Raw genomic sequence first — 25,491 nt, 5'->3', positions numbered from 1 at the left:
CCGCTAGATGTGGCTACCGTTTGCTAACATATTTGCCATCTTTGTCATGTGATAATTGTGTTCACACCTTCTGCTGTCCCCAAGTGTGTGTAAGCAATTCAGACAAAAAGCTTAATGTAGGCAATTGGCCACATGCTAAATGTTACTCTATAAATGTTTAACAAAAGCAGTGGTGACCTTGGGACACTTTTGGTCTGTCCTTGATGCTCAAATTGGTTTAAGAAATTTAAACTCACCAGGGATACTTTTCATCTACAGGATGTCAGCATTCTTGCCTACACAGCTGTTCACAGTTATTAATGTAAAGTCCAGCGTGAGGATAAAGAGTCAGGTGCTTAAAACCCTCATCTCTGGGACTGAACATCCTCTACCACTGACCTCAGATCAAACCCAGACAGTTTTCTGTCTCTCTCAGTATGTTTACTGCTTTTCACACACACACACACACACACACACACACACACACACACACACACACACACACACACACACACACACACACACACACACACACACACACACCAAATGCACCAAAGCTGAGTGACACGCCTACTCAGCTTTAAAAAAAGGAAAAAAAGAAAAGGAAATTTACAGTGAGACTGACCTGGTGGCAGTGGGGGTTGGACTCTCTGCCGTACGAATACGAACTCCTCTCTGTTTTACCTGCAGGAGGACGAAAGAAAAAGAGAGGCAGCAATTAGCAGAGGGAATCATCTCAACAAAGACAAATCCTTATCTTTACAGAAAATCCATCACTGGAGTGGAAAAGAATTCATCCATTCATTTACTACTTAATCTATGAAGCCAATGGAATTACATTCATTCATTCAAACATTCATATGTCCATCCATTCATCCATTCACCCATCCAGTCATTAAATCAGTATTTCATTCTTTTACTTTCCTTGTAACCACACTAGTCCACTGTTCCACTGCTACAAAAAACAGTTAGGATTGCCATTTATTAACTTCACTAAGTCATTCACTCATTCATTCACTCACTCATTTTTCACTTAACGACACTATTTAAAGTTAAATTTAAACCATTCTCATTGTTGATTGAACTTTATTTATTCTTTCTTTCATTCAGTCACTCATTCACTATGTGCAGATTGCCTTGAAATCTAGTCCCTTAATAATATTACAAGCTTTTTCATCTGATGAGAAGGTAAAATGTTAAAATTGATAGATTGATTATTGATGAATCAAGTGATTGATTTTCTCAATAATATTCACTCCCAATAATATAAAAATAGTATGACTTTGATTGATTTGTTTACCCAATAGGGACATATTTCCCTGGCACACTAAAAGTATATTTTTAATCGTTCTTCCATTCATTAAAAGAATCATTCATTCCCAATTTGTTTGGGAACACAGTCATAAGATTTTCAGCAGAAAACAGCCAAAGCCAGTTTTCCTGATCAGAGTCATCACAGGGTCAGCGTGTGTGTGTTCTGTATGTTTTCGGCTCGCTTATCTCCCAGCAAAACAAAACTGACATCTGCTATGCCTGCAATGCATAGATCCGTATGCAGAAAGAAAAACTCTTTATGTTGTAAGATCCATCTTTCAAAACAGAAACAGCACTTTCATTCCCTGCTTCCTTTTAGGTGCAGATTTAGTTACTTAGCATGTACCAAACAAAACAAACTGAATATGAGACAAGGTATACGATCTATATTATCTTCAAGTGGCAGGTTCCTATCTTCCTTTGGCATTTAGAAGAAAGAATAAAATTTGTCTCAGATCACTGTCGATGTTATAAAAATTTTTTAGTTTCTAATATTTTAAGGTAACTCTCTAAATTGATTCTAATCCCGAAGTTCTGGAGGTGATCTAGACGAAAAGATACCTCTGTCACATCTGTTCTAGTATATTGCGACTTTCCTCCATTCTCCCACTGGACAATTGTTGGACCATGGACACTCTTTAGTGTACATGCTAGGCAACCAACACTACCACCTAGACCCTCCAAACGGAATACGTCAAGTTCTTGATTGTGTGACTTGTGTTGACATCACAGTGGCCTCAGCAAGGCTTGAAAGTTATGAGCTGATGCAGAGAAAAAAAAAGTCCTTGCTGAGACTCTCTGGACACTGCGAACCAAGGACACTGTACTTTTTTCGCTCCAGTGTGGGATTTTCTGATGGGACCATATCATGCATAAATTTCACACCGAGAGTTCAGACTCTTACATAAATAGTGACCAGTAAATATTGCTCACTATATAGGAAAGAAGGAGTCATTTCAAATATGGCTCAAGCATTTATTGATGCCCTACCAACTGCCTTGTATCAAAGACCTAGCAACCATGTATGACTGTTGGTCAACCCAAACACCATAGCAACCACCTAACAACCACCCCAAATTCCCTGGTAGACATATTATATGCCCTGCCAACCATGCTGTACAATCACCTGGTATCAACATGCTGCAGGAATAGCTAAAATCCTTGATCATTTCATATCTAATTTCATATTGCCATATTGATATATAAGCTGTAATATAATATATTTTCTGGATAATCAGTTGGAAAACTTTATGGCTAGAATAACTTGACATAAATGTCTAGTTTTGGGTACTTCATCACCTAAAATAACAGAGACGTTATGGTACTTCATTACAATGATGCAAAAATCCTAAGAGTCCAATACACATCAGTCTTGCTCACTGCTTCGCAAAATTGCCCACTTGGCGAATACACCCAGAGATATTAAAGGGATAGCTACCCCTCATTTCAAGATCGAAATTTTCATATCACCCAGCCTGCAGCATCTGCGGTGAATTTCACATTATTTTCAGAGTCACCTTCATACAGAAAGTCTCCAATTTCTAATCATGTGACTTGTGTGGAGTTTCACTTTGGAGCTGGTTCGCAGGAGGTTAAACTCTTTGCTCAGAGCATCTCAACAGTGCATGCCACACACTCTTTTGTAGGCTGGAAATAAGCTCCACTTATCAATACCGTAACATCCATTTCACCATTTAAAAACCTCACCATAAAGTACATGGAATTTTCTTTTGAAAATTTTGCTTGTTGTAATTTCCTCTATTAGTTCTAAGATCTATTTCTTACGATTGATAATTTGTTAAAAAAACAAAAACTTGTATGTATTATGTGTTGTGTTGTATCAGTGTTGTATCACTGTGTGTTTTCTTTTTTGGAGTTCTCTCCTTCATAGTGAGCGGGTGTCTTAAGCGCTAACCTACAGCACACTTGATACACAGTTTATGGCTGTGAGAACAAAGAGCGCAGACATCTTTGGTCAAACACGCTAAACATGTGTTTGACTGAAATCAGACATAGCAGCCCTTTAAACGCAGGCCAAGATTTGATCAGTGCATGACAAGAAGGTGAAGCCTCTTTGGCAGGTAACCGACCGTTGTTTTAATACACAAGCTGAGCATGTCTGGCAGTGAAAAAGGTGTCTGATGAATTTCGAAAATGCAGCGACCGCTGCTGCGTATAGACAACAAAGCTAATTTCCTCTCCAGCTTCTGAGCAGGCTTTCCTCTCCTCCGAGCTGCGGGACCGCTTCGATGCCTATTTTTACCACCCAGACCTTCTTTTTGGATAAAACCTTAAATCTTCAGCCAGTCTAAATATCAAACCACGGTTAGTGTGTAATTACATTCTGCGGTCGGTGCAGCCATACGAGATGAAATGGAGGGGTTTCATAGCGAGCGTATGTGGAGGAAAATTAAGCGTGTACGTGGTGAAGGGTTTGAATCAGGCGTGTATAGACCAGCACTGAATACATGCCAACATGGTAGTCGATGCAGAAGAGGTTGATAATTACAGGCGTACAGAACGGGAATGTGGTCGACTGTGTGTGTGTGTGTGTGTGTGTGTGTGTGTGTGTGTGTATGCGTGTTTTTTGTGTGCGACCGATACAGCGGCCTCGGCTTCAGTTACGACTGATGCCAGCTGGACCAGTTTGGCATGTATACAAAGACTCCCACACAGACACACACACACAGACACACACACAGAGACACACACACACACACACACACACACACACACACACGCACATAAACAAACTACTGGAAATTACTGGCACAGATTCACACACACACACACACACACATACATGTAAATGTGTACGATATACACAGATATACAGCACCGTATACACACACACAGACACACACATACAAACGTACTTTTGCATGGTACCGAAATATATCCATACAAAGAAGCACCTGCATTTAAAAATACTAATTCAGGACCACACACACACACACACACACACACACACACACACACACACACACACAAACACACAAAGATCCATTTAGATTTGACATTGCATACACCTCTGCAAATTACCACATTCTTTCACACATATCAAAATTAAAATGCACAATATCCTGTCAAAATTCTACATATGGGGTACATTTTGTATTCGACATGACTTGTATAATTCTCAAGCCTTCTATAATCAATTTTATAATTTAATAATTTTGAATTTGTCAGGTGTCCAAAGGTTATACTGTATAGAAAAATGAATCCATGTTTTAAATGTAACAGAGGCTAGAGAGTTTTTGAGAGGTTATTCCATTGAATAATTTTAAAAAAAACATGGTGTATTTGGTAGTTTTTATCATTTCTGTTTTGTTTTTTGAACAAGCTGATCAATTCATTCAGTTTTTCTTTGTTATCCCACACCTATTAAATATAATTTGAAATACTTTGTATGGTTACATGAAATCAACAGTATGATCTTATTCACTCATTCGGTCATACAAAAATCTATTCTTTTGAACATAACACATGGTATTTAGTATGTCTTGTGGAGAATGAACTACACAACATTATACAGTATGATTTAACATTAATTCATTGATAGTTCTGAGATTTTTTGTCTATGAATGGGAAATAGGGCTACATAAAATCAGCAGGATGAGCAATTACTAACTTAATTCATTTACACTTTCTTTAATTTATCCATTCCTTCATTAACTCTTAAATTACCTTAAAATAATAAAATATTTATCTATCTATCTATCTTTAATGGATTCACACATACACACACACACACACACACACACACACACACACACACACACACACACGAACACATGATGCTGCTGAATTGGTAGAGAAAATGACCCATACATGCTTCGGAAGGCCCATATTTAAGTACAGGCAATACTGATATTTTGCATTCAATCGATATTTTACTCTTTTGTGTTTTATTGAATAATTGGGCGTATAGTCCCTACATTTATAAACCAGCATCAATTACCCAGTTATTCACAGACAATGCTCACAACCTGACCTTCACCTGAGGAAGACCATTTGTAGCAGAAATATCGACATGTTCATGTAGGAAAAAAAAGGGAAGGGAACCAGACAGCAGTGTACGAATTTTTTTTTTTTTTTCCTTTTTTTTGTCTTTTTGTGCAGGAAATTGTTAATCAGCAACTGTAAGGAATGTATGTATGTGTGCCTCTGGATATTTTACGATTCCCATAATTATTTCCAGACTTATATTTTTGGTGTGTAATTACATTTTGTTGTTGATACAACAATGGATAGAACAAAAAAAAAAAAAAAAACAAAACAAAACAAAAAAACCCACAAATGTATGACTTGTAGAATTTATACAATTTGTGTGATTGTGGGGGATTTGTATAATATAATGTATTCTGTAATATCAACATCTCTCCCTATAATTGTCATAAAGTTTGCATACAGAAGTAATATTATGAATGATCACTGACTAATATAATCTGCACCAAAATAAGCAACATAGTAAGATTTTAAATGTTTGTAATATTATTTGAAAATTATAGGATTTTGTCAAAGTGAAAAACATTTAAAATGAATCATATGAGTAAATGCTGTTTTTTATGGAATTTAGATTGTTTTGTAAATTCTGTAATTACTTCAGTGTATCAATTAAGATAACAATGACCAAGATACGGAAGCTACTACATTTACTTAAAATATAAATGAATGAAGTGAATGAATTGAGGCTTTAACAACTATACAACCACAGTTCTTTACATCTGTCCAATAGCGCTAACCTTTTCACCTCGACCATCTCTACAGCTGAGCTCATGTATTACACACACACAAACAAAAATCCCTGGTATTTTAATTTGGCTGTTAAAGAGAGAGCAGCATTAAAGAAAAAAAAAAACAGGCAGGGACGAAGCAAAGCAGGATGGGAAAGGTCAGCCACAAGATCACATACCCTGTCACGGTACACTGTGAATGAATACACACACATGCACGCGCACACACGCACACTTACACGCGCGCACGTACGCATGCACACAAACACACAGGGAAGCATCTCATTTCCCTGCCTCAAACTGGAAAAGACATTTTGAGAGGGGAGTTCAATAAAAAAATAATTATAAAAAAAAGGCACAGAGCAAAATATGTCCAAATAAAGCCATTAAAATCCTTTTTTTTAAAGTGGATTATTTCTTTAAAAGAAGCCTTTGACCACTAATGGTTATTCATTTTCCTCTCAATTATGACCACATAATTGAAAGACCTGTCGCAATCTATTTTTAAACATATACAAAAACAGGAAAACATACTAATATCAGGAGAAAAAATAAAAAATAAAATTTCTCACTATTTTCTTACATAAAAATCATATTAATCTGTCTCATTCTACTTTTTCATGTAAAATCATTAAAATTCAGTGAAGTAATGAATGTATTTGGTCGTTAAGTAAACAGCTTTATTTGAATTTAGATCAGATAACCCTCTAAATTATGATCTGTACCCATCAATTTCACCTATTTAATACGAAAACACTGAACAAATTAAGGAAAGTAAACAAAATCACAGAGGATGCAGGGAAAAACCTCAGTGGATGCACAGTTCACCCAGAAAAATCTAATTACATTTAAAATTACAAAATATATTCAGCAGTCCAACTCCAGTCGGTTTTATACACAGTATTCTCTGATGCTATCCAGACTACTTTTGATCGAATCTCTTCTGGCCTCTTCTCTGTTTCCCTGTCATGTTCCCTACTCTCCAAAGTAAAAGCACTTCAAGAAACTTTAATGGGTTTGTCAACCTCAGAAGGCTCTTTTACGAACTGCTTTTTGATCTGATATAAATCTAATTTGATCTGACAGTAATTCTAGGGCCTCATATCAAGGTTTTTAAACATTAGAGAAGGTACCTTCAAGAACCTCTTGATAAAGGGACATTTTAACCACAAAGATGTGAGCAGGGACTCTGAAACATCAGAATGTTCATCTAAAACCCTGCTTGTAAGGGTTCTCAAACCATGACAGAGTCACCACAACAATGCTTCAAAGAACACTGAAGATAAAGGGGTTCTTGGAAGGCTCATTTAAAAAACACGCAATCTTTTCTTGAATGCTGGCTGTTTTGAGAAATCTCAAACAAATCATGTTCTTTAGTCTTTAAAGCGCTGTTGAAGAGCTTGGCGGTGCCTCTTCCAACAAAAATGATAGTTCAGGTATGTTCTTCATCCAACAGTACCCTGTTGTTCCTACAAGGAACCTCCTCAGGAGACTTATTCCCATTCCTGCTTTCAAAAAGGCTGATTTGACTGGATGATACTTACAGGAAGTCATATCAGGGTTTGGAAAACTCAGCAATGTGGGAAACATCAGCACATTCTTAGAAAACCTTACTTAGATGGATTCTTAAACCATGACAATGCCTTACAGAAGTGTTTCCTGAAACCTGATTTTAGGTTTCTAGGCTTTAGGTTTCTACAAACCTAAAACAAATATTCAAAAATCTTTCACATTTCTTTGATGCTTGGCCATGTGTCTATCAGTTTCTAAAATTTAAACAGTTGTTTACCTGTGACATTTCCTTTGCGAAACTGTTTTTAAACACAAAAAAATAATAATAATAAGATAAGACGATTACATTTAAATTGATTGCAAAGATGTGAATTTGCTCTAGGTGGCAAAAAATTGCGAATGGCAAGAAAATGTGCCCCATGGTAACAAAAGCTGAAATCTTGTCATTGTACTTATCTGCTGATCAGTGGCAATACTGAAAATCTACTCAAACCTGAGTTCATTTTAAAATAAAAACACCACAACATTTCCTCATTACGGCTTGTCAAACTTGAGCGTGTTCGTGATTTCCTCCATTGGATATTTTCATTAGCTGAATGATAGTGTCATTCCACTGCTGGTGGAACAAAATTCAGGAAACCACTTTGCGCTATTTAACTTGTCATTTTTTTTATGTCCTTATTATTGGTATTTCAATCAAAATACTGATAACAAAATAAGTGGTAATTGTCACCTTACATGTAACCATGTAGGCATAATGAGTTTGAATCAAACATAGGATCCTTGCTGTTATCATCTTGCCTGGTCTGTGTCTAAATCTTCCCTTTTTATTTCCACTCTTAGCTGTCAGACAAAGAAAAAAAAAATAAAAGCCTTTGAATAATCTAAACACAAACACTGGACTGTCTCAAATCTCAAAAGAACCCTGAAAAGACGATTTTCTATCCTCAACTCTATTTCCACCAATCTATACATTTCTCTGAGGAACCCCTTGGTGACATTTTTTCCCAGACGATGAACCTAAACAGGCTCATTGGCTGTGAGAGGGACCCCCAGACGAACCACCGCTCGTTAGAGTGTGCGGGCTGCAGAGGTACAAAAGGTGGAGGAGGGGAGGTCGGCCCACTCTGCTGTATAAAGCACGTGGGGAAGTCGGTGAGCCAGGAGAATCAAATCTCTGCTAGTCCACAATGCCATGAGACGGTGAGGAAACACAAATCAGATCCATTACAAGCCGAGAGCCATCAGGACCCAGGACGCTCTGCTAGACTGTTACTATCGCAGAACTTATTAAAAGGCCCTCAACTGGACTCTTATTAACCCAGTGCTAATTCTTCATCCTAAAAAAATCTTGAACAAAAATAAAATGTAAAAAAAATAGACTTATGACAGATGGTGACAGATAAGACAAAAAATGAGACACTGACCTTGTGGAGATCATATGACGCAACAAGAATTTTGTCCAGATCCAGATTTGTGTTAGTGTTTAACTACTTTTAACAGGTATGAACTGGAATTAAATTTAGGATGAGTTTCAGGAACTATAAAAAAAACAAAACAATAAAAATCTACTAGGTTGACTTCTGACAAACAAGTAAATAAATAAATAAAATCGTAATTCATAGTCCAGTTACTAACTTAAACCTAACTGGACTATACCCAACTTAAACCTAATGCTAATACTCAACTCCAGAATGCTTTCTTCTGTCCTCGTGGAGACATTTAATTCTTGTTTAGTGTGAAAAAGAACACACACAAACACACACACACACACACACACACACACACACACACACACACACACACACACACACGCACAAACAAACAAATCAACCCTTTAAACCACTTTTTCTTTCTATCTTTTCTTCCTCCTATATTCGACCCTGAATGTGACCGACCAAACACAAAATGAACACAAAAACACCTTGAGTTTGGGCGGCTAACAACCTGCAGGGATCCCTCTTGTATCTCTCTGTGCTTGGATGAAGGCCAGCCACAGAAACCTAAAGTCTGTCCGTCTCATCAGTGTCTCAGTCCTCATGAAAGGCCCGGCTCTCTTTTCTCTTCACGTCACATTATGTCACACCACCAGGTCACTGTTAATACTTTACCATCAGGCTCAGTGACAAGTGTTTTACAGGACAATGCTGACAAAGGACACAACACCATACTTAACTGGAGAGAGCAAACACTCATAACACATGATCTAAAACCTGACACACTTACTCTGTGTGTGTGTGTGTGTGTGTGTGTGTGTGTGTGTGTGTGTGTGTGTGTGTGTGTGTGTGTGTGTGTGGGTGTGTATAAATAACCGACATTACTCTGTACTCTGGTCAGGTCTGCCTCCTTGAAGCCCTGAATGACACTCAGACCTGCAGTCTTACAGCTTTCTTTCATTACGCTGTTTCAACATATGCGTTGTATAGCTTCTCTTCTTCTTTCCGTCGTTGATTTTCTTTCTTACTTTTTTGTTTCAGTTTCATCATAGGCTTTCTTACAGCGGGTTCCAATAACCGTTTTCATTTTGAAAACCCAGCTATCTTAATCCCCGTGGCAAACAAATCACTTATTCTTATTCTTATTCTTCCATTCATGATCTCGCTTAAATAGTCTCACTTGTCTATTAACTAACTGGTGACGTATTCAAACTTGTGCTAACTCATCAGCACAGTTGTTAACTTACATGGTTGAGCGCCTTCACTTAAACGTTCCAAAGTGTAAAAGTTTTATAACTTGAGAAGGACGGGTCTTCAGTCTCAGCCTACTGGCAGTGTTATGCTGTATGTGGTGACCCATCAAATTCTGTGACCTGTAGCACTGCATCGGCAACGGATTCGATTAGAGGATTTAGAACTGGACAGAGATTCAAAAAAATGTGCACTTCCAGTTATTTAGAATTATATTTTCATGAAGTTGGGGGACGCACAAGAGATGGATTAAAAAGTAAATGTTCCAACAATTGACGGTCGATGGTTTTAGTCCTCAAGGTCAATATCCACAAACCACTGGATCCTACTCTTCCTAGGACGAAATTTGACCAGTAAACACCCATGTCTTTTACATGCCACTCCTCCTGTGTGTCAGGGTGGATGGGGAGTGTATGAAGATCAAGGCACTGACACCACAGACCAAGGTTCACATCCTGTGTCCGACGTGTTTAATGAAGTGTGTTGGTAGATTTAGGCCACTAACACACTTCATTAAAGTGCGGAAAAGATGGCGTATTCTAAAATATCCTAAAAAAGTCAACGAGGAGGAAGGAAGTGTCCTTCCTCCCAGTGACAGACAGAGAGGAAGAATCAATCAAACCCCAAATAACACAGTAATATCTTCTAATCAACACAAGACAATAGTGTATTTTCTTCTTCATTAATTAGTTCTTCCATGTTATGTTGATCTTAATTAGTTTAATAAAGTTTCATCAACTGCAACACAACAACAAAGTGATTACATCAGTAACTGCAACCTCAACACACGGCGTCACAGTTCATCAGCCACTCACATCAGTTATCGATAGAGAAGAAAAGAGAAGAGAGGAAGGAGAGGAAAGGAAAGGAACAAGGAGACAAGACAGGAGTGAGGAGAACAACCGAGGAAATAAAGCAGGGCAGTGAAGAGGGGAAGAAAGAAGTAAAAATAGAGAAGGTAGAGAAAAGGAGGAGAAGACGAGAAAAGGACAACAGAAGAGAGGTAAATACAAGAGGAAAGTGGAGGTTAAACTACAGACAGGATGAGAGGAAGACTAAAGAAGTAGAGAAGAAAAACTGAGCAGAGAGAAGGACAGAAAAAACAGAGGAAAAGAGAGGATTATGTTTGAGGGATCAATTTAAACTTTGCTGCAGAATTATTTGATTTAATTGATTTTGAACAACAAACCAAAAATACAAAAAGTGATTTTATATACCAAAACAGAAAACGATAAGTGACCATCTCTGTCTCCATGCAAACACAGAGCTCACTCTTCAGACAAATTAAAACTTATATATCTATAACACCACATTATTCTGCTGCATTATTATATAATTACATTTTACTTCTTCATAGGAGGTCAGTGAGTATTTGATGTGGTTTCATTCACTTATAATACGATATGATAATTAGTTTGTGTTTATCCACTTCCTGATTCTGACAGGCCATCAAATCCCTGCTGCACAGAGATGACTAATGACAACAACAAAATGAACAAAATAAAATTGTTTAGCTTTTCGTTTTACACAGATGGATTTCATTGATCACTTTGGCATCGATCACTTCATCCAGACATCCAACAAGAAAAAAATGTCTGTTCTATGAGTCACTACCAGGCAGTATCTAAACACTGGTACTGACTCATACTGATAGGGATTTTTATTTTCAATTCACTCAATTAAAAATATATATTTAGACTCATCAAACACAAGGAGAAAGGTGGAGTTGTTTTAAATGCCGACATCTGTCTTTTTCATTTGACCGAGTTTGTCCATCGCATTTGACATCTATCGGATACTGGTTTTCATTCAGATTCGTCAGGAGGCAAGAAAAAACAATGAGATGGAGTTGTTCAAGAACTCGCTGTCGATGTCTAGATTCTTTCTTTTAGAGGTTGAGAGACACGCCGAGTCTTTGTGTGTGTGAAAAGAAACTCGTGATCTCCTCTGACATCCATATAATGAGTCCATTTTAATAAACTATGTGACTAATAGTGCGATTTGACGAGGATGGCGAGATGATGAGAGGGAAGACAGAGAAGAGGGAGAAGAGAAAGAGAGGTGGGGAGGGGTAAGGAAGATGGATAGAAGAAGGGTTAAATTCCCTCTTCCTGCATGCTGTGTGTGTGCGGGTGTGTGTGTGTGTGTGTGTGTGATGGGGGGAGGGTTAGACTGTGCAGACATGAATCATTCTGAGTGATTCAAGCGTTTCCATGACACCGCCGGGCACCGATCCAGAAGTTTCTACAAAGTCTGAAAGGTACCGACACACACATATACACACACACACACTCTGACAGACAGTCTGAAATGATCCTTCCAGCACTGAATTTGAAATAATCTATATATTTATTCATGCCGTTGTCTTCTTATGTAAAGCGTAACATTTTCAAGGATCAACATTAATTTAACAGACGATGGTCGATGAGTAACCGTCGTCTACCCCCGCCCCCCTTCAATCCCAGCAGGCATCGATTTCTTGGCACCAGAGCGAGTGAATACATCAAACAACAGATGAACGTATACGAGCGACGAGGACGACTCGAGAGACGCGGCATCCAGCTCACATCTGTCAGCTTCATCCTTCAGCCCTATCAGAGTAGATCAGACCGACTGGACCACAACTCTGATTCTTCTTTTTTTTAAAGTTTGATACTTTATATCAGAGACTGTTAAACTTTCATTTTCTGACATAAAAAGTATCTTTAATTCTCTTTGAAATTTACTTGGATTTTAAAATTTTCTTGATTAAAGAACCTCAGTGTTTATTGATAATGAAGTATCAAATCACCGTCAATAAGTTTAACTAGCGGAAATAAATGGGAAACATACTTTAGCAGCAAATAAGCAGAAAGTACATCTGGTTATTTAATCTAACAGACACACTGTGTTTTGGATTGGTTTTGCAAATCTAAGAAAAAAAACAAAAAAACAAAAAAAAACACATAACTGTTACTGGTGTTTATTTTTAAAAATCTAGTTTGTAAAAATGTTAATTTGTAATAAGAGCACTAAAGTTAGCTGATGTCACTAACACAGATTTAACCTCGCACGTTAATATTTTGAACAAGTGGTGTGAACTTGCTTTCACTCAAAAGCGGCTGTAAGTAAGGCTTCCAGTTCAGGTAAAACATGTTTAATATAGTTGAACCACATCCTGTCCTGCAACTGCAGTGCATTCTGGTCCGATGATGCTGCTGCAATCTGTTGTGGTCTACTGAGGCTGCTGCACTGAATATTGCTGTTCCTGTTCCTATGGCAGTGAAACTGTTAGAATTTGTAGCTGAAACAGTGCAGAGTTGTAAAAAAAGCAGATCAAAAATTGACTGTGATATAAAGAAATGACTTCCCGCCGATTTCTTTAGGTAAATATCATTAAAGGTCTGAAAAAAAATGAATCACTGGCTAGTCACTTTTCTAGAGCGCAGATGGGTATAAAGTCAACAGAATGGAAATAGAAAGTGTTGTATCAACTGAAGAAACTGTTGTTTGGTATAAAAGTTATACAGTATATTGTAGACAGTTGTTGTTGATTTTTGTGTACAATACACGCACTGTGTCCAGCCCACACTGGCTTATAAGAGAACAAATACACGTTTCAGTGGCGAAACAACATTTGTCACAAAAGCACCTAACGTGCGACACAAACTCTGAACAAAATAGTTTGTTCTCCCGGAATCCAATAACAACATCTGTCAGAAAAAAACAAAACAAAAAAAAACAAAAAAAACACAAGTCCAATGTTTTAAACTCATCCAGCCAGAGGAAACCTGCGGAAAAATATTTCATATTTATTTTATGAACAACATCACATTGGAGTTTTCAACTTCAAGTAAACCTTTTCGTCTTTTGGGGAACCGTTAACCCCTACTGTTTCTATCACTGATGGTGCTAATGCTTAAGTACCTTCATGTACACATTACCAGTACCAGATTCCATTCTAATTCTAAGCAGATTTTGAGTCCGCGGCATGTTACTGGAAAATTTCACAAAATTAAGCAGCTCGTGGCTCGATATGTCAGTACGCAGAGAAGGGTCTCTGCAAAACCACCCCCATGTCCACTTATTCAGTGCTCCCTACACAACACTCAGTAAGTTTACTCTACACTGAGCAGTACATTGAGATTTCTGGCACTTATGAATTTGCCCCAGAGGTTTCTATCTGTAAAGCATGCAACACCTGCTGTCTGTAGACCTTGAGTCACCAAATTTTTGAATACAAATTTCAGAATCCATAATATGACATTTATTATATAGTAAACACTGTATACTATTAGTATGTAATGCAGCACTGTGACATAGTGTCTGGTGAAAACCATCTATCTCCAAAATGATCAACTTTTTAGGAAATAAAGCTCGTCTTCAGTTTGGTGGACACAAATACCTGCGAGAATGTAAAAGGACAACTCCTTTAACCTTTGAAAGAGGATACACGCAATGTATCTGATGACATAAACATTTTTCTAGAATTTTCCTGGAAGACCCTACATTTGCATGTATGTATCGGAGACAACATAGTTTATGTGTGGTTTTGAAGCTGCAGCCAGATTAAAATTCAGCAGCAGCCATGACACTTGTTCCCCGTTCATGTGAATGAGACCCAAAGAACAGTCCCCCCTCCCTCATTACCAAACAGCCTTCATTATCCAACACCCCCCAGTCCTATCACAAACTCACACACACACACACACACACACACACACACACACAACATTCACCCCTCCTCCACTCTGGAATCAATAGACAAACAACACAAACAACAATGAGGCTACAAACAGGGCGACCACCAAACACCCCGAACAGCAGGACTTCAACAGGAGAACTATATTTCAAATGAACATTCTAAAACAGCGCGGTGTGTTTGTAGCATTTGCAAAAAACGGAAAAAAAAAAAATCTTGTTCAGGTTGTCTTTGATCTGTAAAGAGGAAAATGAATTCTTTTGATCTGAGGTACTCTATTTGACTTCAATTTTAAATTTTTCTTTCAGGAAGCTTTGGTTTCGTGAAGAAAAATGTCGCCGATTTGTAGTACAGAGTGTGTGAGTGTGTCGCTGTGTGTTTTTGTATATTTGTGTGTGTGTATGTGTGTTGGTCTCAGACAAAACAGGGCTGCTGAAATGCGGCAGGCACTGCAGATTTTTGTTGGCTGGCTGACAGCGCCGAGCCGGTGCCAAGCCCCGACGGCAGAAACGACTAAAAGACGCATAAGGCTGGCATTAGAGCCCCAAATCTTCTCTCCCCCTCCATCCCTCCTTCTCTTTTCTCCTTCTCTTTTCTCGCGCCGTGGCACGGCGTTTACTTTGGTCGGGGTCTGACTCGATTTGGCAACGTTCACATCCATCCATGAATTTATCAATCTGTCTTTATTTCGCTCTGATCTGATGGGAGGAGGGAGCAGAAAACATGGCACCTGAAACGCCGCAGGAGGTTTAGGTAGACTGCCCTGTTGACGTGTTTTTTTTTTTCTTTTTTGGGCATCACCTTGTTTCATGCTCCCGTTTAACCCCCATCCTCCTTTCATAAGTGTCGCTGAATGAGAATTTTGGAGGATTTGATGCTTTCCAGGGTTTATATTTTTCCCCACCATATCTGCTGCCATTGTCTTAAAGATTGCGAGCAGCACTTCCACAAATACCTCGGACACAATAGCATCTGGAGTTACATCCATGAGGCAGTGAGCCCATGTTCCTCCTAAAACCTAAAACAAATGAAGAAAACAACATACTCCAATTATGCTCCCAAGACAATAAAACACAGCAGAAAGAAAAAAAAAAAACCCTGTAAAACACTCAGGATTACCTAAAACTACAAGCCTGATTCTGTGTTTGGAGTCCATTATTGATGGAACAATATTTAGCTGCAGAGAAAACAAAGGCGAGATGCTCCAGTCATAGCTGTAAATTGTGTTTGGGTATTGTTGGGCAGACAGATGACAACTGCTAATGTTGAATTAAAAAGGTTCTTAGAGGTGGATTTAACACGTTTCCTCTTGTCTTCAGGGTTGAGATGGAAGGTGAATGACGCAGGGAGACAAAGAGAGAGTTAGAACAAGAGAAAAGGTGTGAAATTCTGAATTAGCAGCACAATATGGAAGTATTAAAGTGCAGCACAATGAGCAGAGAAGAGCTACACGGCAGAGTGTTGTTCACTGACACTGACTGACTAAATAAAGACACAGCGTTCAGGCTCACAAGGTTTTCATGTGTCAAACAGGAACAGGCTGGGAAAAAAGTGAATTTCTAACACCTACTTGGCTCATTTTTAGGATATAACAATAGATGTACATGCTTCCTGACCCTTTTTCTTCAGGGAAACGCTCTTACTCCCACACTAACTAAAATATTATAAAATATCACCTATATCCACGTGAAGCTGTTTTGTTGTTGTTTTTTTTGCTTGGTTTGCACTTTATTCTCAAGCTTTAAGCAGAGTTACCACATGTCTGAGCCAAACACGCCATATATTGCTCTACGAGACTTAACAGAGCTAAGGAAGCTATAGGAGCCAATAGACACAGATCTAAGAAACAGTCACACTTTATGCAGTTTTTCATGTTGCTTTTTTTTTGTTTGTTGATTTTTTTTATATTTTTAAGGTGATAAATGGAAGCTTTACATATCAAAGATGAAACGACTAACTTCCACTAAAACAACCCTTAAGAGTCCTGATTTTGTTCAGTGATTGTGATGTGTAAGGTCTGAGTAGAAACTGCGATAGTTTCTCCTGCCTCGTTCAACCTCTCTGTCTCTCTCTCTGTGGGAGGAGAGGAAGAGGAGGGGGAGATCCCACAGAGATGGATGATGGGTCAGGTGCTGTCAGACTGGAGGGGTCAAGGGTCAAAGGATCCTGGGGTTCAGCATCACACACTGATTTTCTCCTGTCACTGTCATGGCTGTCTGTCTCTGATCATTTCTGTTCCTCTCCTCTTCCTCCCTTATACTTGTCCTGCCCTGTGCTCTCTTTTGCTAAAATGTTTTTTCCTTTTCATTCGCTTTGTTCCCACTTTTCTTCTTCCTCCCTGACTTCTATTCTATTTTCTCTCTTTTTAATTGTACTTGAAAGCTTTTTTATATTAGGTCCGTTTTGTTTCTTCTTTCCATTACTATATGACTGGGGAGAGTACAGCAGAGTGACACAGGAAAGATAAGTGGCCATGGTCCCCCTGCAGCAATAGACACATAATCTAACTTTACGGTTTAAAGAGAAACAATCCCCTCCTTTGGTGGAAATAAAGGTCTTCACCATTCTGACTGGCTCCTAATATACTAGAACCAACCCTGGACCTGAATTGGATTGGTAGGGTCCTGTTGTATTACCAGATCACATAGGCTCTTTTTTACGTTGAACATTAATTCATGTATTTCTGGTTCAGGTAGGTTCTCCTTGGGAGAGGTCCAATTTTTGGATCCATGGCCTCCTGAGTATGAAATTCAACAGTTTACCTCATTTCTTCCACATTTTCTCCTCCTCCCCCATTTTCTCTCTCCTGCCATCAGTGACACACCTATCCCTCCTCTTCCCCCAACCTCGCTCCCAACTTAATACCTGTATTTAGACAAATGTGAAAGCGTTTGAACACCTGGACAGCTGTAATATGAGGGGTAACCTATAGCCGTAGATCTGGGAGCTGCATCACATCACTGATATGCTCTGTGTGATTTGAGCGCAACCACCTGGCTGCAGAATAATGACATATCTGCTCCCACACACTGTTCAGGAGCTGGTGATCAGAGGGGCTTCATCACAGCAGGGCAGACCCCACCTGACATCACACAGTTGAGGGAGAAGAGAGGAGGGTGGAAATAGACAGACAACAGGTGAAAGGACGGGGACAGAGAAGGGAGGAGAGACGAGCCATCTGAGTGCCTACGTAGAATCTCAGAGGATGCTATCACCTGCTTTCTTAAACAAACTTTGCATAAACAAATATTTTAAAAGTTAATACCCATATCAGCTATTCTAACAATAAGACGTGCACTGTGAGCTTCATTAGGCTTTATTACAATTCACTCAGCACAAGTCAGAAAGTTAAATCAGTAGCAACCAGCTCTTATTAGCTCAGAGGCTCAAAAAGAACATGTCATTATTTCACGGGCACCTGCAGAAAGGCAAAAAAAACAAAGAGTATAATAACAATAAAATCTCTAATTGGCTAAGACCTTAATTTTCCTTTTCCAATGGCCATTTACGATTATCAAAATAGGCTATTTGAGGATGGAACAATGCATAAGATCACCAAAACTTAACCTAAACTTAATTTGCCATGTCGATCATAGAATTATTATACTATTCAAGAGTTATAATTTCTGACTTACAACAACTTCTACTGCTGCGTTGATCACATGTACACTTTTCACCGTCTGGCCATGGCACAGGAGGATGACCTCTCCATTGTTAATCCCGCCTACAAAGCTCTGATCGGGTGATTGTTTCCCTCACCAGGGACATAGCCATCAATGAGCAGAATAACGGACCTATTTGAACTTCTGTGTTGGTTGCAAAGCAAGACCTAAAGTTCCTATTATTTCTATATATTATTTCTATATATTTCTGCAAGGCAGCAACACCGTCGGCAGCAAGGCAGCAACACCGTCAGGTGGGTCAGCACCTGACGGTGTTGCTGCCTTGCTCCACCTACTGAGGTAGAGCAGGATTTGAACCCATCACCCTGGCAGATTTGGGGCAGTTTCGCACTAACAGCACGGTTTTTTCAGTTCTTTGTCAGCTCTGTTCCCATTCAGTGTGTGCCAGCAGAGACTCTGCCTGCTGCTTTCACATGGCACTGCCCTGGAAGCGTGGGAAAAAATGGGAAAAGCTACCACTTTCTCCCCGTATGCTGCCATGGAAACCAACGGTCAGGACATTAAGACAGTGATTCACAGGGGAAGTTTGTGGGCCACTCTTTTTTCTCTCAGGTTCCCTGCTCTCGCTACAACCCTCTCCTCCTGTAGTTCTGTCTTTATTTGTTAGGTTCTGGTGCTTCTCCATCACAAGTCGTCCAACCTAAAGGATCATATAAATCGCTAGTCCTTACCCTCGGATACAACCCGCATCAGCAGCAGACGTACTGGTATCATGGTAACAATGATAAACAATGATTAACAGTCACGGTTTGGTTCAGTTAAGGAACAAAAACTACTTGGTTAGGTTTAGGAAAGATTGTGGTTTCAGTTAAAGTGAGTACATTCTTAAGGTTAGAGGGTCTTTTTCATCATCCCGTCTTGGATAAAGGAAACAACATTGACTATTGGTTTCACACAGGAAATGAATGGCACACTCCAGTGTGACAGTCCTTTGTTTTGTGGACTCCTCCATCCACCCTGAACTTCTGCTTCCACGGACTTTCACACTCTATATACTACGTCAACTGACTTCCTCCTTTGCTCCCGTCATAATTACTATGGCTACTAGAGGTCAACTAACAATAAAACTTAACGATTGTTCGTAATAAGGTTTCTGAACAGACAAACTATGGCCTTGTTTTTTACAGGAGGTCAGTCTGCACTCTGTGTGGGGTGAATCATGGGTAACACTGTGCACATTTCTTTTTTAATGTTGAATTTTTTATTTCTCATTTTAGTTATTTTTTTTTTTAGATTTTTATTTGGAAATTTTCTAAAATAAAGCAAAAAAATAATGCCAAACTCAATGGAGTTTTTTTAGGGCTGCAACTAAGGATGGTTTTCATTGATGGTTGATGATGGCTTTTGTTTGTTTGTGTGTTTTTGTTTTGTTTTGATTTGTTGGATTAACTGACTAATTGTTTTACCTATAAAATGTCACAACACTGAGAAAAAATGCCTATCTCTGTTTCCCAGAGCAAATTCTCACATTTGAGAAGCTAAAACCAGGAAATGTTTGATGGTTTTCTGATGAATTATGATCATCAAAATTGCTGTCAATGGACTAATCACTTAATTAATGCCTATTTATTCAGTCATTTTGGATCTAAAATCACAGGACTCTTGATTTGAAGAAGTCAAGCATAAGAGTATATCAAAATGAAAGCATAATCAATAAAGCAATTAATCAATTAATTAATTAAGCATTAAGTGAGTGTTATGTCTGTTCCTGACCGATCACCTCTTTTTGGGTTTTCCATGCAAATCCCTCCATATTCGTTTTATTCTTGTGTTGAAATGGATCTCTAGCCAGCGCCCCGTCTCCTATAATTATACTGTCTATGTGTGTGTGTGTGTGTGTGTGTGTGTGTGTGTGTTTGTGTGTGTGGTAGGGGGAGCAGGTGATTGGCTGGCAACAGCTGGAGAGAAAAAGGAGAACACAGCTGCAGGGGGATAGGAGAGGAGAGGAGAGGAGAGGAGAGGAGGAAACGAGAAAGGAGGGAAGGGAACACGAGAGGAGAAGAACCATCAATATCACTTGCCTCGATATATGATACACTGCCATTCATAGCTGATTTGATACAGTGCAGTTCAGCTGTAATTTAATATTTATTCAGTTTGATAAGATTTGATGTTTTCACTTTATCTAATTTAATAAAAGTGTTTTGGTTTTGAGTAACTAAATTTAAAAAGAATATTACTTAAATTTTTATTTCAAGCACTGACTAAGAAATGTACTAAAAAAATACACTATGGATCCTGAGCAAAAGCTTGCCACCTCTCACACGCATTGTTTTTGTCAGGACATAGTGAGGGGCCGGTTGTCTTCCATTGTGACACACTACACGCGATAACGGGAACATTCATGACACCCAGTGTCTATAAGGCTGGACTATTATTGAGCTGATACCATTATACACACAGTGAACAACTTCACGGAGAATTTGGATTGGATCTGATGCAGTTGCATCTTTGACTCTTGTATCAAGTTTCCAGTATGTATCAGTCTTTACACTCTTACAACGCACATATTTACTCCACCTTAGTGGCTGTTTAGACTGAAAACAGCCCTGCGAGGAAGTCCAGGTTCTGGTACAGGTCTGTTAAAATGAAGGCTTATCAGAAGCCAAATCCCTGCACATCACTTTATAATACTATGGGACAGGATTTTACTACTCTGCAAAGTTATCATGGCGGCAACTTTTTTGTCCTTCGCCATGATGACCAGGAGCTAAACACGTTACAAAGTGATCCACCAAGAATGTGCTCTTGCATGGCAACTTTTTGCTTAGTTGAGTTGATCGCCAAGTGTTGGCCCGGCCAGCTAGCAAGTGAGAGGTTAGCTGCCAGTAGTTACTATGTCCCCAAATCTCTAGAGCCGAATATTCCACAATGACATGCAGATTGATCAGTGAATTTCTATACCACTCTCTGGTGTGACCAGAGAGTGGCCTTTAGTGTAAGTTTTCATTTAAGCACTGTGCTTCCTGTTTCTGTCTTTGATAGGTGTGATGGTCTCTATGAGGACCATCTTGACTCAGCTTCTTCCTTCTAAAACAAGTTCTAACTCAGGGTTAAATGTTGGATATGTTATGTCAAAAACTTCAATAGTAAAAAATAGTAGTAGTAATAACCATCAGCAGTTCCAATAGTCCCTGAGACGGGTATTAGGATTCTGACACAGCATGTGCTGTCTGAGAGGATTTCTACATGTGAGTTAATAGTACTGGAAACTAAAAGAAAAATCATTTTAATCATCCTGTTATGATTTTCTGTGTCAGACTTTTCTGCATTCATAAAAGCACTACCCTTTGCTTAAGATGTCAGCCTTGATACTATTTGAATAAAAAGCAGAAGAACCAACGGAAGACAGGCATTTGTTCCTCTGAAAGAATTAAAGCACCTTCTCATATTAACACACAATCACTGTCTCTTGTCTTGTGTCTTTGTTCCTGCTTTTCATTCACTTCACTTCTCAAAGAGATGCAGGAAGGATGAGGATGAGGGGAGGAAGAGAGGCATCCTGTTCCTGTATTCTGCTCTTTCTATACTCAGTTCCACCCAGCATTTTGTTTCTGATAGTGATTCTGAGGATGATGGAAACACTGGCAGGGATAACTGAGGGGTTTGTGCTGAGGGAAAAGGAAAAGGCTTTGATCTGTTGACTGATTGGCTGAAGGGAGTAGGAGGTTTCCGGCCCTCCTCAGCATCATGACCCAAGCTTTCAAGCTATTGGATCCTAATATTTCAATGATCATTAACACATAACTCCACATAAGTGGAAAGAAATCAACGAGAAGTTAAAAGTGGTTTAAAATAAAAATATACACTATTTGAAAAATAAATAATAAATATTGCTATTAAGTGATCAGAAATTAATTTAAGATGAGGTTGGGGAGCATGAGCTTTTCTTTAGGGTTTCTTCTGACTTATGGAGTACCTGGAATATCATCAGACCTGAATAGGACTTGATATTTTATACATATATACATGTACATATTTTATAGATATATTTTCTATATGCAATTTTGCTAATCACTTCTAAGTACGTCACTCCTCAGCTCTTAATCATTCTATTTTATTCCATAGTTTTTTCCTCTTTTCCATTCCTGACTTTGAATGCCTTACTATGAGTTATTTGTTTATTAAGGGGTGGAGAATTATACTAATAACTGGTAAAATGTCAACATCGACATGTTTTCTGTTTACCAGTTGTTTGAAATAAACAATTCAAGCCCACGGTAGCCAATTTCTTTTGGCCAATTGTGGGCACTGGAACCAGTTCCGAACACAACATTGATATATACAGTATCACCTTTTAGGTTGAAAGAGAAAACTTGTTAGCAAACATTGGCCTATTTACACATCCAACAGGTACGAAGCAACATCATCATATACTTATCAGTTACTTCATGCAGTCAGTGTTATGACCAGTCAAACCATGCGATTGACTAGTTTGATGCCTCAGCACTTCTTTAAACAAAGCTGGTAATAAAAAAATATTGTCACACAGAGTGCTAAAATTTTAACGGAAACAGACTTTCAAAAATGTTTTTCAATCATTCATAAACATCTTCTCTTTCCCGAATAAGTAGAGCAGAAGAGGCTTCATACATGTGATCAGCTGATCCTCTCTCAGTTTTTCTATTTGTCTCAATGCAGGTGAGATGCTTAAAATCAATCTGCATAAAAGACTGAGATCAACTGTTGTGTAAAATAAAAAATCTGATTTTTGCATTTAGTCTCCTGTACTGACCAATAAGATCACTTGAACTAAACTGCCGGGAAGTGGCCGTGACGTCAACCAGGAAGAACAAGGCTAAGTGTGTGTGTGTGTGTGTGTGTGTGTGTGTGTGTGTGTGCGCGTGTGTTTGTGTGTGTTTTTGTGTGTAACAGAGGGTGTGTAACAGAGTGTGTGTTGAGAGGATGTTAGAGCTGATTTTTCTTCATGATCCCTCATCCCACAGCCGAAAGCATCAGCAGCCATCACCCAACAGACAAACACACACACACACACACACACACACACACACACACACACACACACACACACACACACACACACACACAAACACACACAAACACACGCAGACACTAACACACATACACACACACATACACAGAGACAGCAAGCAGCAAGCTAGCGCTTAAAGCAAAACTGGGCTTCCATGGCCATCCATTATCACTGACAAGCTAAATGTACCATGGTACACCATATGGTACAGAGAGAGAGAGAGGGAGAGAGCGAGGGAGAGAGAGAGAGAAGGAGACCAAAGTGAACAAAAAAGATTGGCTGAGGGAGGATGGAACGTATTACAATTAAGGTGTGTTTTTTTTTAAGCTGCATTTCGCTCTGTGTTCTGTTTAAGTAATAATCTACAAAACAATGGATGGATGGAAGGAGTTTCTGATGAGTAAATGTCTATGTTTTCTGCCCATGTATTATTTGTACTTTTGACTTCATGGCTTTTCTATTTGCGGATGCAAAAACTATCACTGTGTCTCATTTCAGGTTCCACCTCCGTTCAAATATCTCAAAAATGTCACTATAGTTCAGGGCTATGGCCAGAATTTTATAAAAACTGAGGTCACGAGTCCCCCAGCACAACCCGCCCCCAAAGAAAGTTTGACAAGCCAACAATAAACTTTTCTGAAGCATTTTTTCCCACTTTTTGTTCAGTCATTTCACTTTTTACAGGTATATCCCTGATGGTCTCAACACTGTCTCACAGGTATTCCCATTGCTTACATGTTTGCCTGAACACCATATTTTAATCAATTTAAGTTCACCAAAAGGCCCAACATTTGGAATACAAATATTACCTTCCTTTGGCATCATGTGGAGATCAAAATCAGTGGTGCCTCATCTCAAAATTCACTGGATGCCGATTACAAGCCTTGGTCAAGTTATTGATGGAAACTCACGATGATGCTGTGGTGACATTTTTGTAGATACTTAAATTATATTACAAAGCAGGTGATACATACAGTTTACACCTTGTTTTTCTGTAGATCCAAAAGCCGTTAAAATAAGAAAGGCATGAATTTTGTTTTGAGTCTAAGAAACGCAACTCAACCCAACCAAACACTTTTTACTCTTATTCTAGGTATTTTCTGTATTTGTTGTTTAAAGCAAGTCATTTCTACTTGTTAAAAAAAGAAAGAAAGAAATATCAGGCAGTTATATTTGGCGGTTTAGCCACCTTCTCGTCAGTCCTCTTAAAGGCTACACCCTCTGATGCCATCTCCTTCAAAAGAGGCAGACCTGTGACTTTGGATAAAACTTCATGGGTGCTGCCTTGAAAAACTCCCCAGCCAATCAGAGAACAGAACTGTACCTGTCACTGAATTTCAAACACGGCAGCTTGGACAAAAAATCAGACTAAACATGTCCGTGAAAACAGAAATCTGCACAAGAACGACACCTGCAGCAAAATCTAAAATGTCATATTTCAGTTTTTTGCTTGTCTGTTGCTTGTCTGTAAACACACACAAACACACGCGCGCACACACACACACACACACACACACACACACATACTATGTTGTTGAGGCTGTTACCTAAAAGCTTGCCACAGGAAACATCTGTTCAGACAAAACAGACACGTTCAGTTTAGACAAAACCACAAAGAGGGCACCTCTGCACAGACACACACACACGTACACACACTCATGCACAGAGTTACAGTAGTAGATATAATGTAGTAGCTGTAATACACTGAATAATCACTGTAGTGACACATTTATATCATTGTAATTCTTATGCAACACTGACTTCCCACGATTTGATTTCAATTTCACAGTGATGACAAAAACATGCATCAGCCAAGTACAGTACACAAAAGTGTGGTTTTCTATGAAGCATCGTAACCCTGCAGCCAGTGTTCACATCAGCAATTTGAACACTGGCTCTGGCTGTA

General features: G+C 38.8%; 1 protein-coding gene across 5 annotated transcripts in view; it reads right to left on the bottom strand.

Moving 5' to 3' along the window:
• LOC120806285 (transcription factor 4-like) overlaps positions 1 to 25,491 on the bottom strand; it is a 241,426-nt gene that overhangs the window by 131,703 nt on the left and 84,232 nt on the right. For all 5 annotated transcript variants that reach the window (XM_040157267.1, XM_040157263.1, XM_040157264.1 and 2 more), the window contains one exon: positions 605 to 663. In XM_040157267.1, coding sequence (XP_040013201.1) covers positions 605 to 663 — 59 coding nt within the window. The remainder of the gene's footprint in view (positions 1 to 604; positions 664 to 25,491) is intronic.

Source organism: Xiphias gladius, chromosome 20 (genome assembly GCF_016859285.1).
Source record: "Xiphias gladius isolate SHS-SW01 ecotype Sanya breed wild chromosome 20, ASM1685928v1, whole genome shotgun sequence".
In the NCBI taxonomy this organism is placed as follows: Eukaryota; Metazoa; Chordata; class Actinopteri; order Istiophoriformes; family Xiphiidae; genus Xiphias; species Xiphias gladius.
Note: the sequence above shows the minus strand (reverse complement) of the source record. Positions and strands in the feature narration are given on the sequence as shown.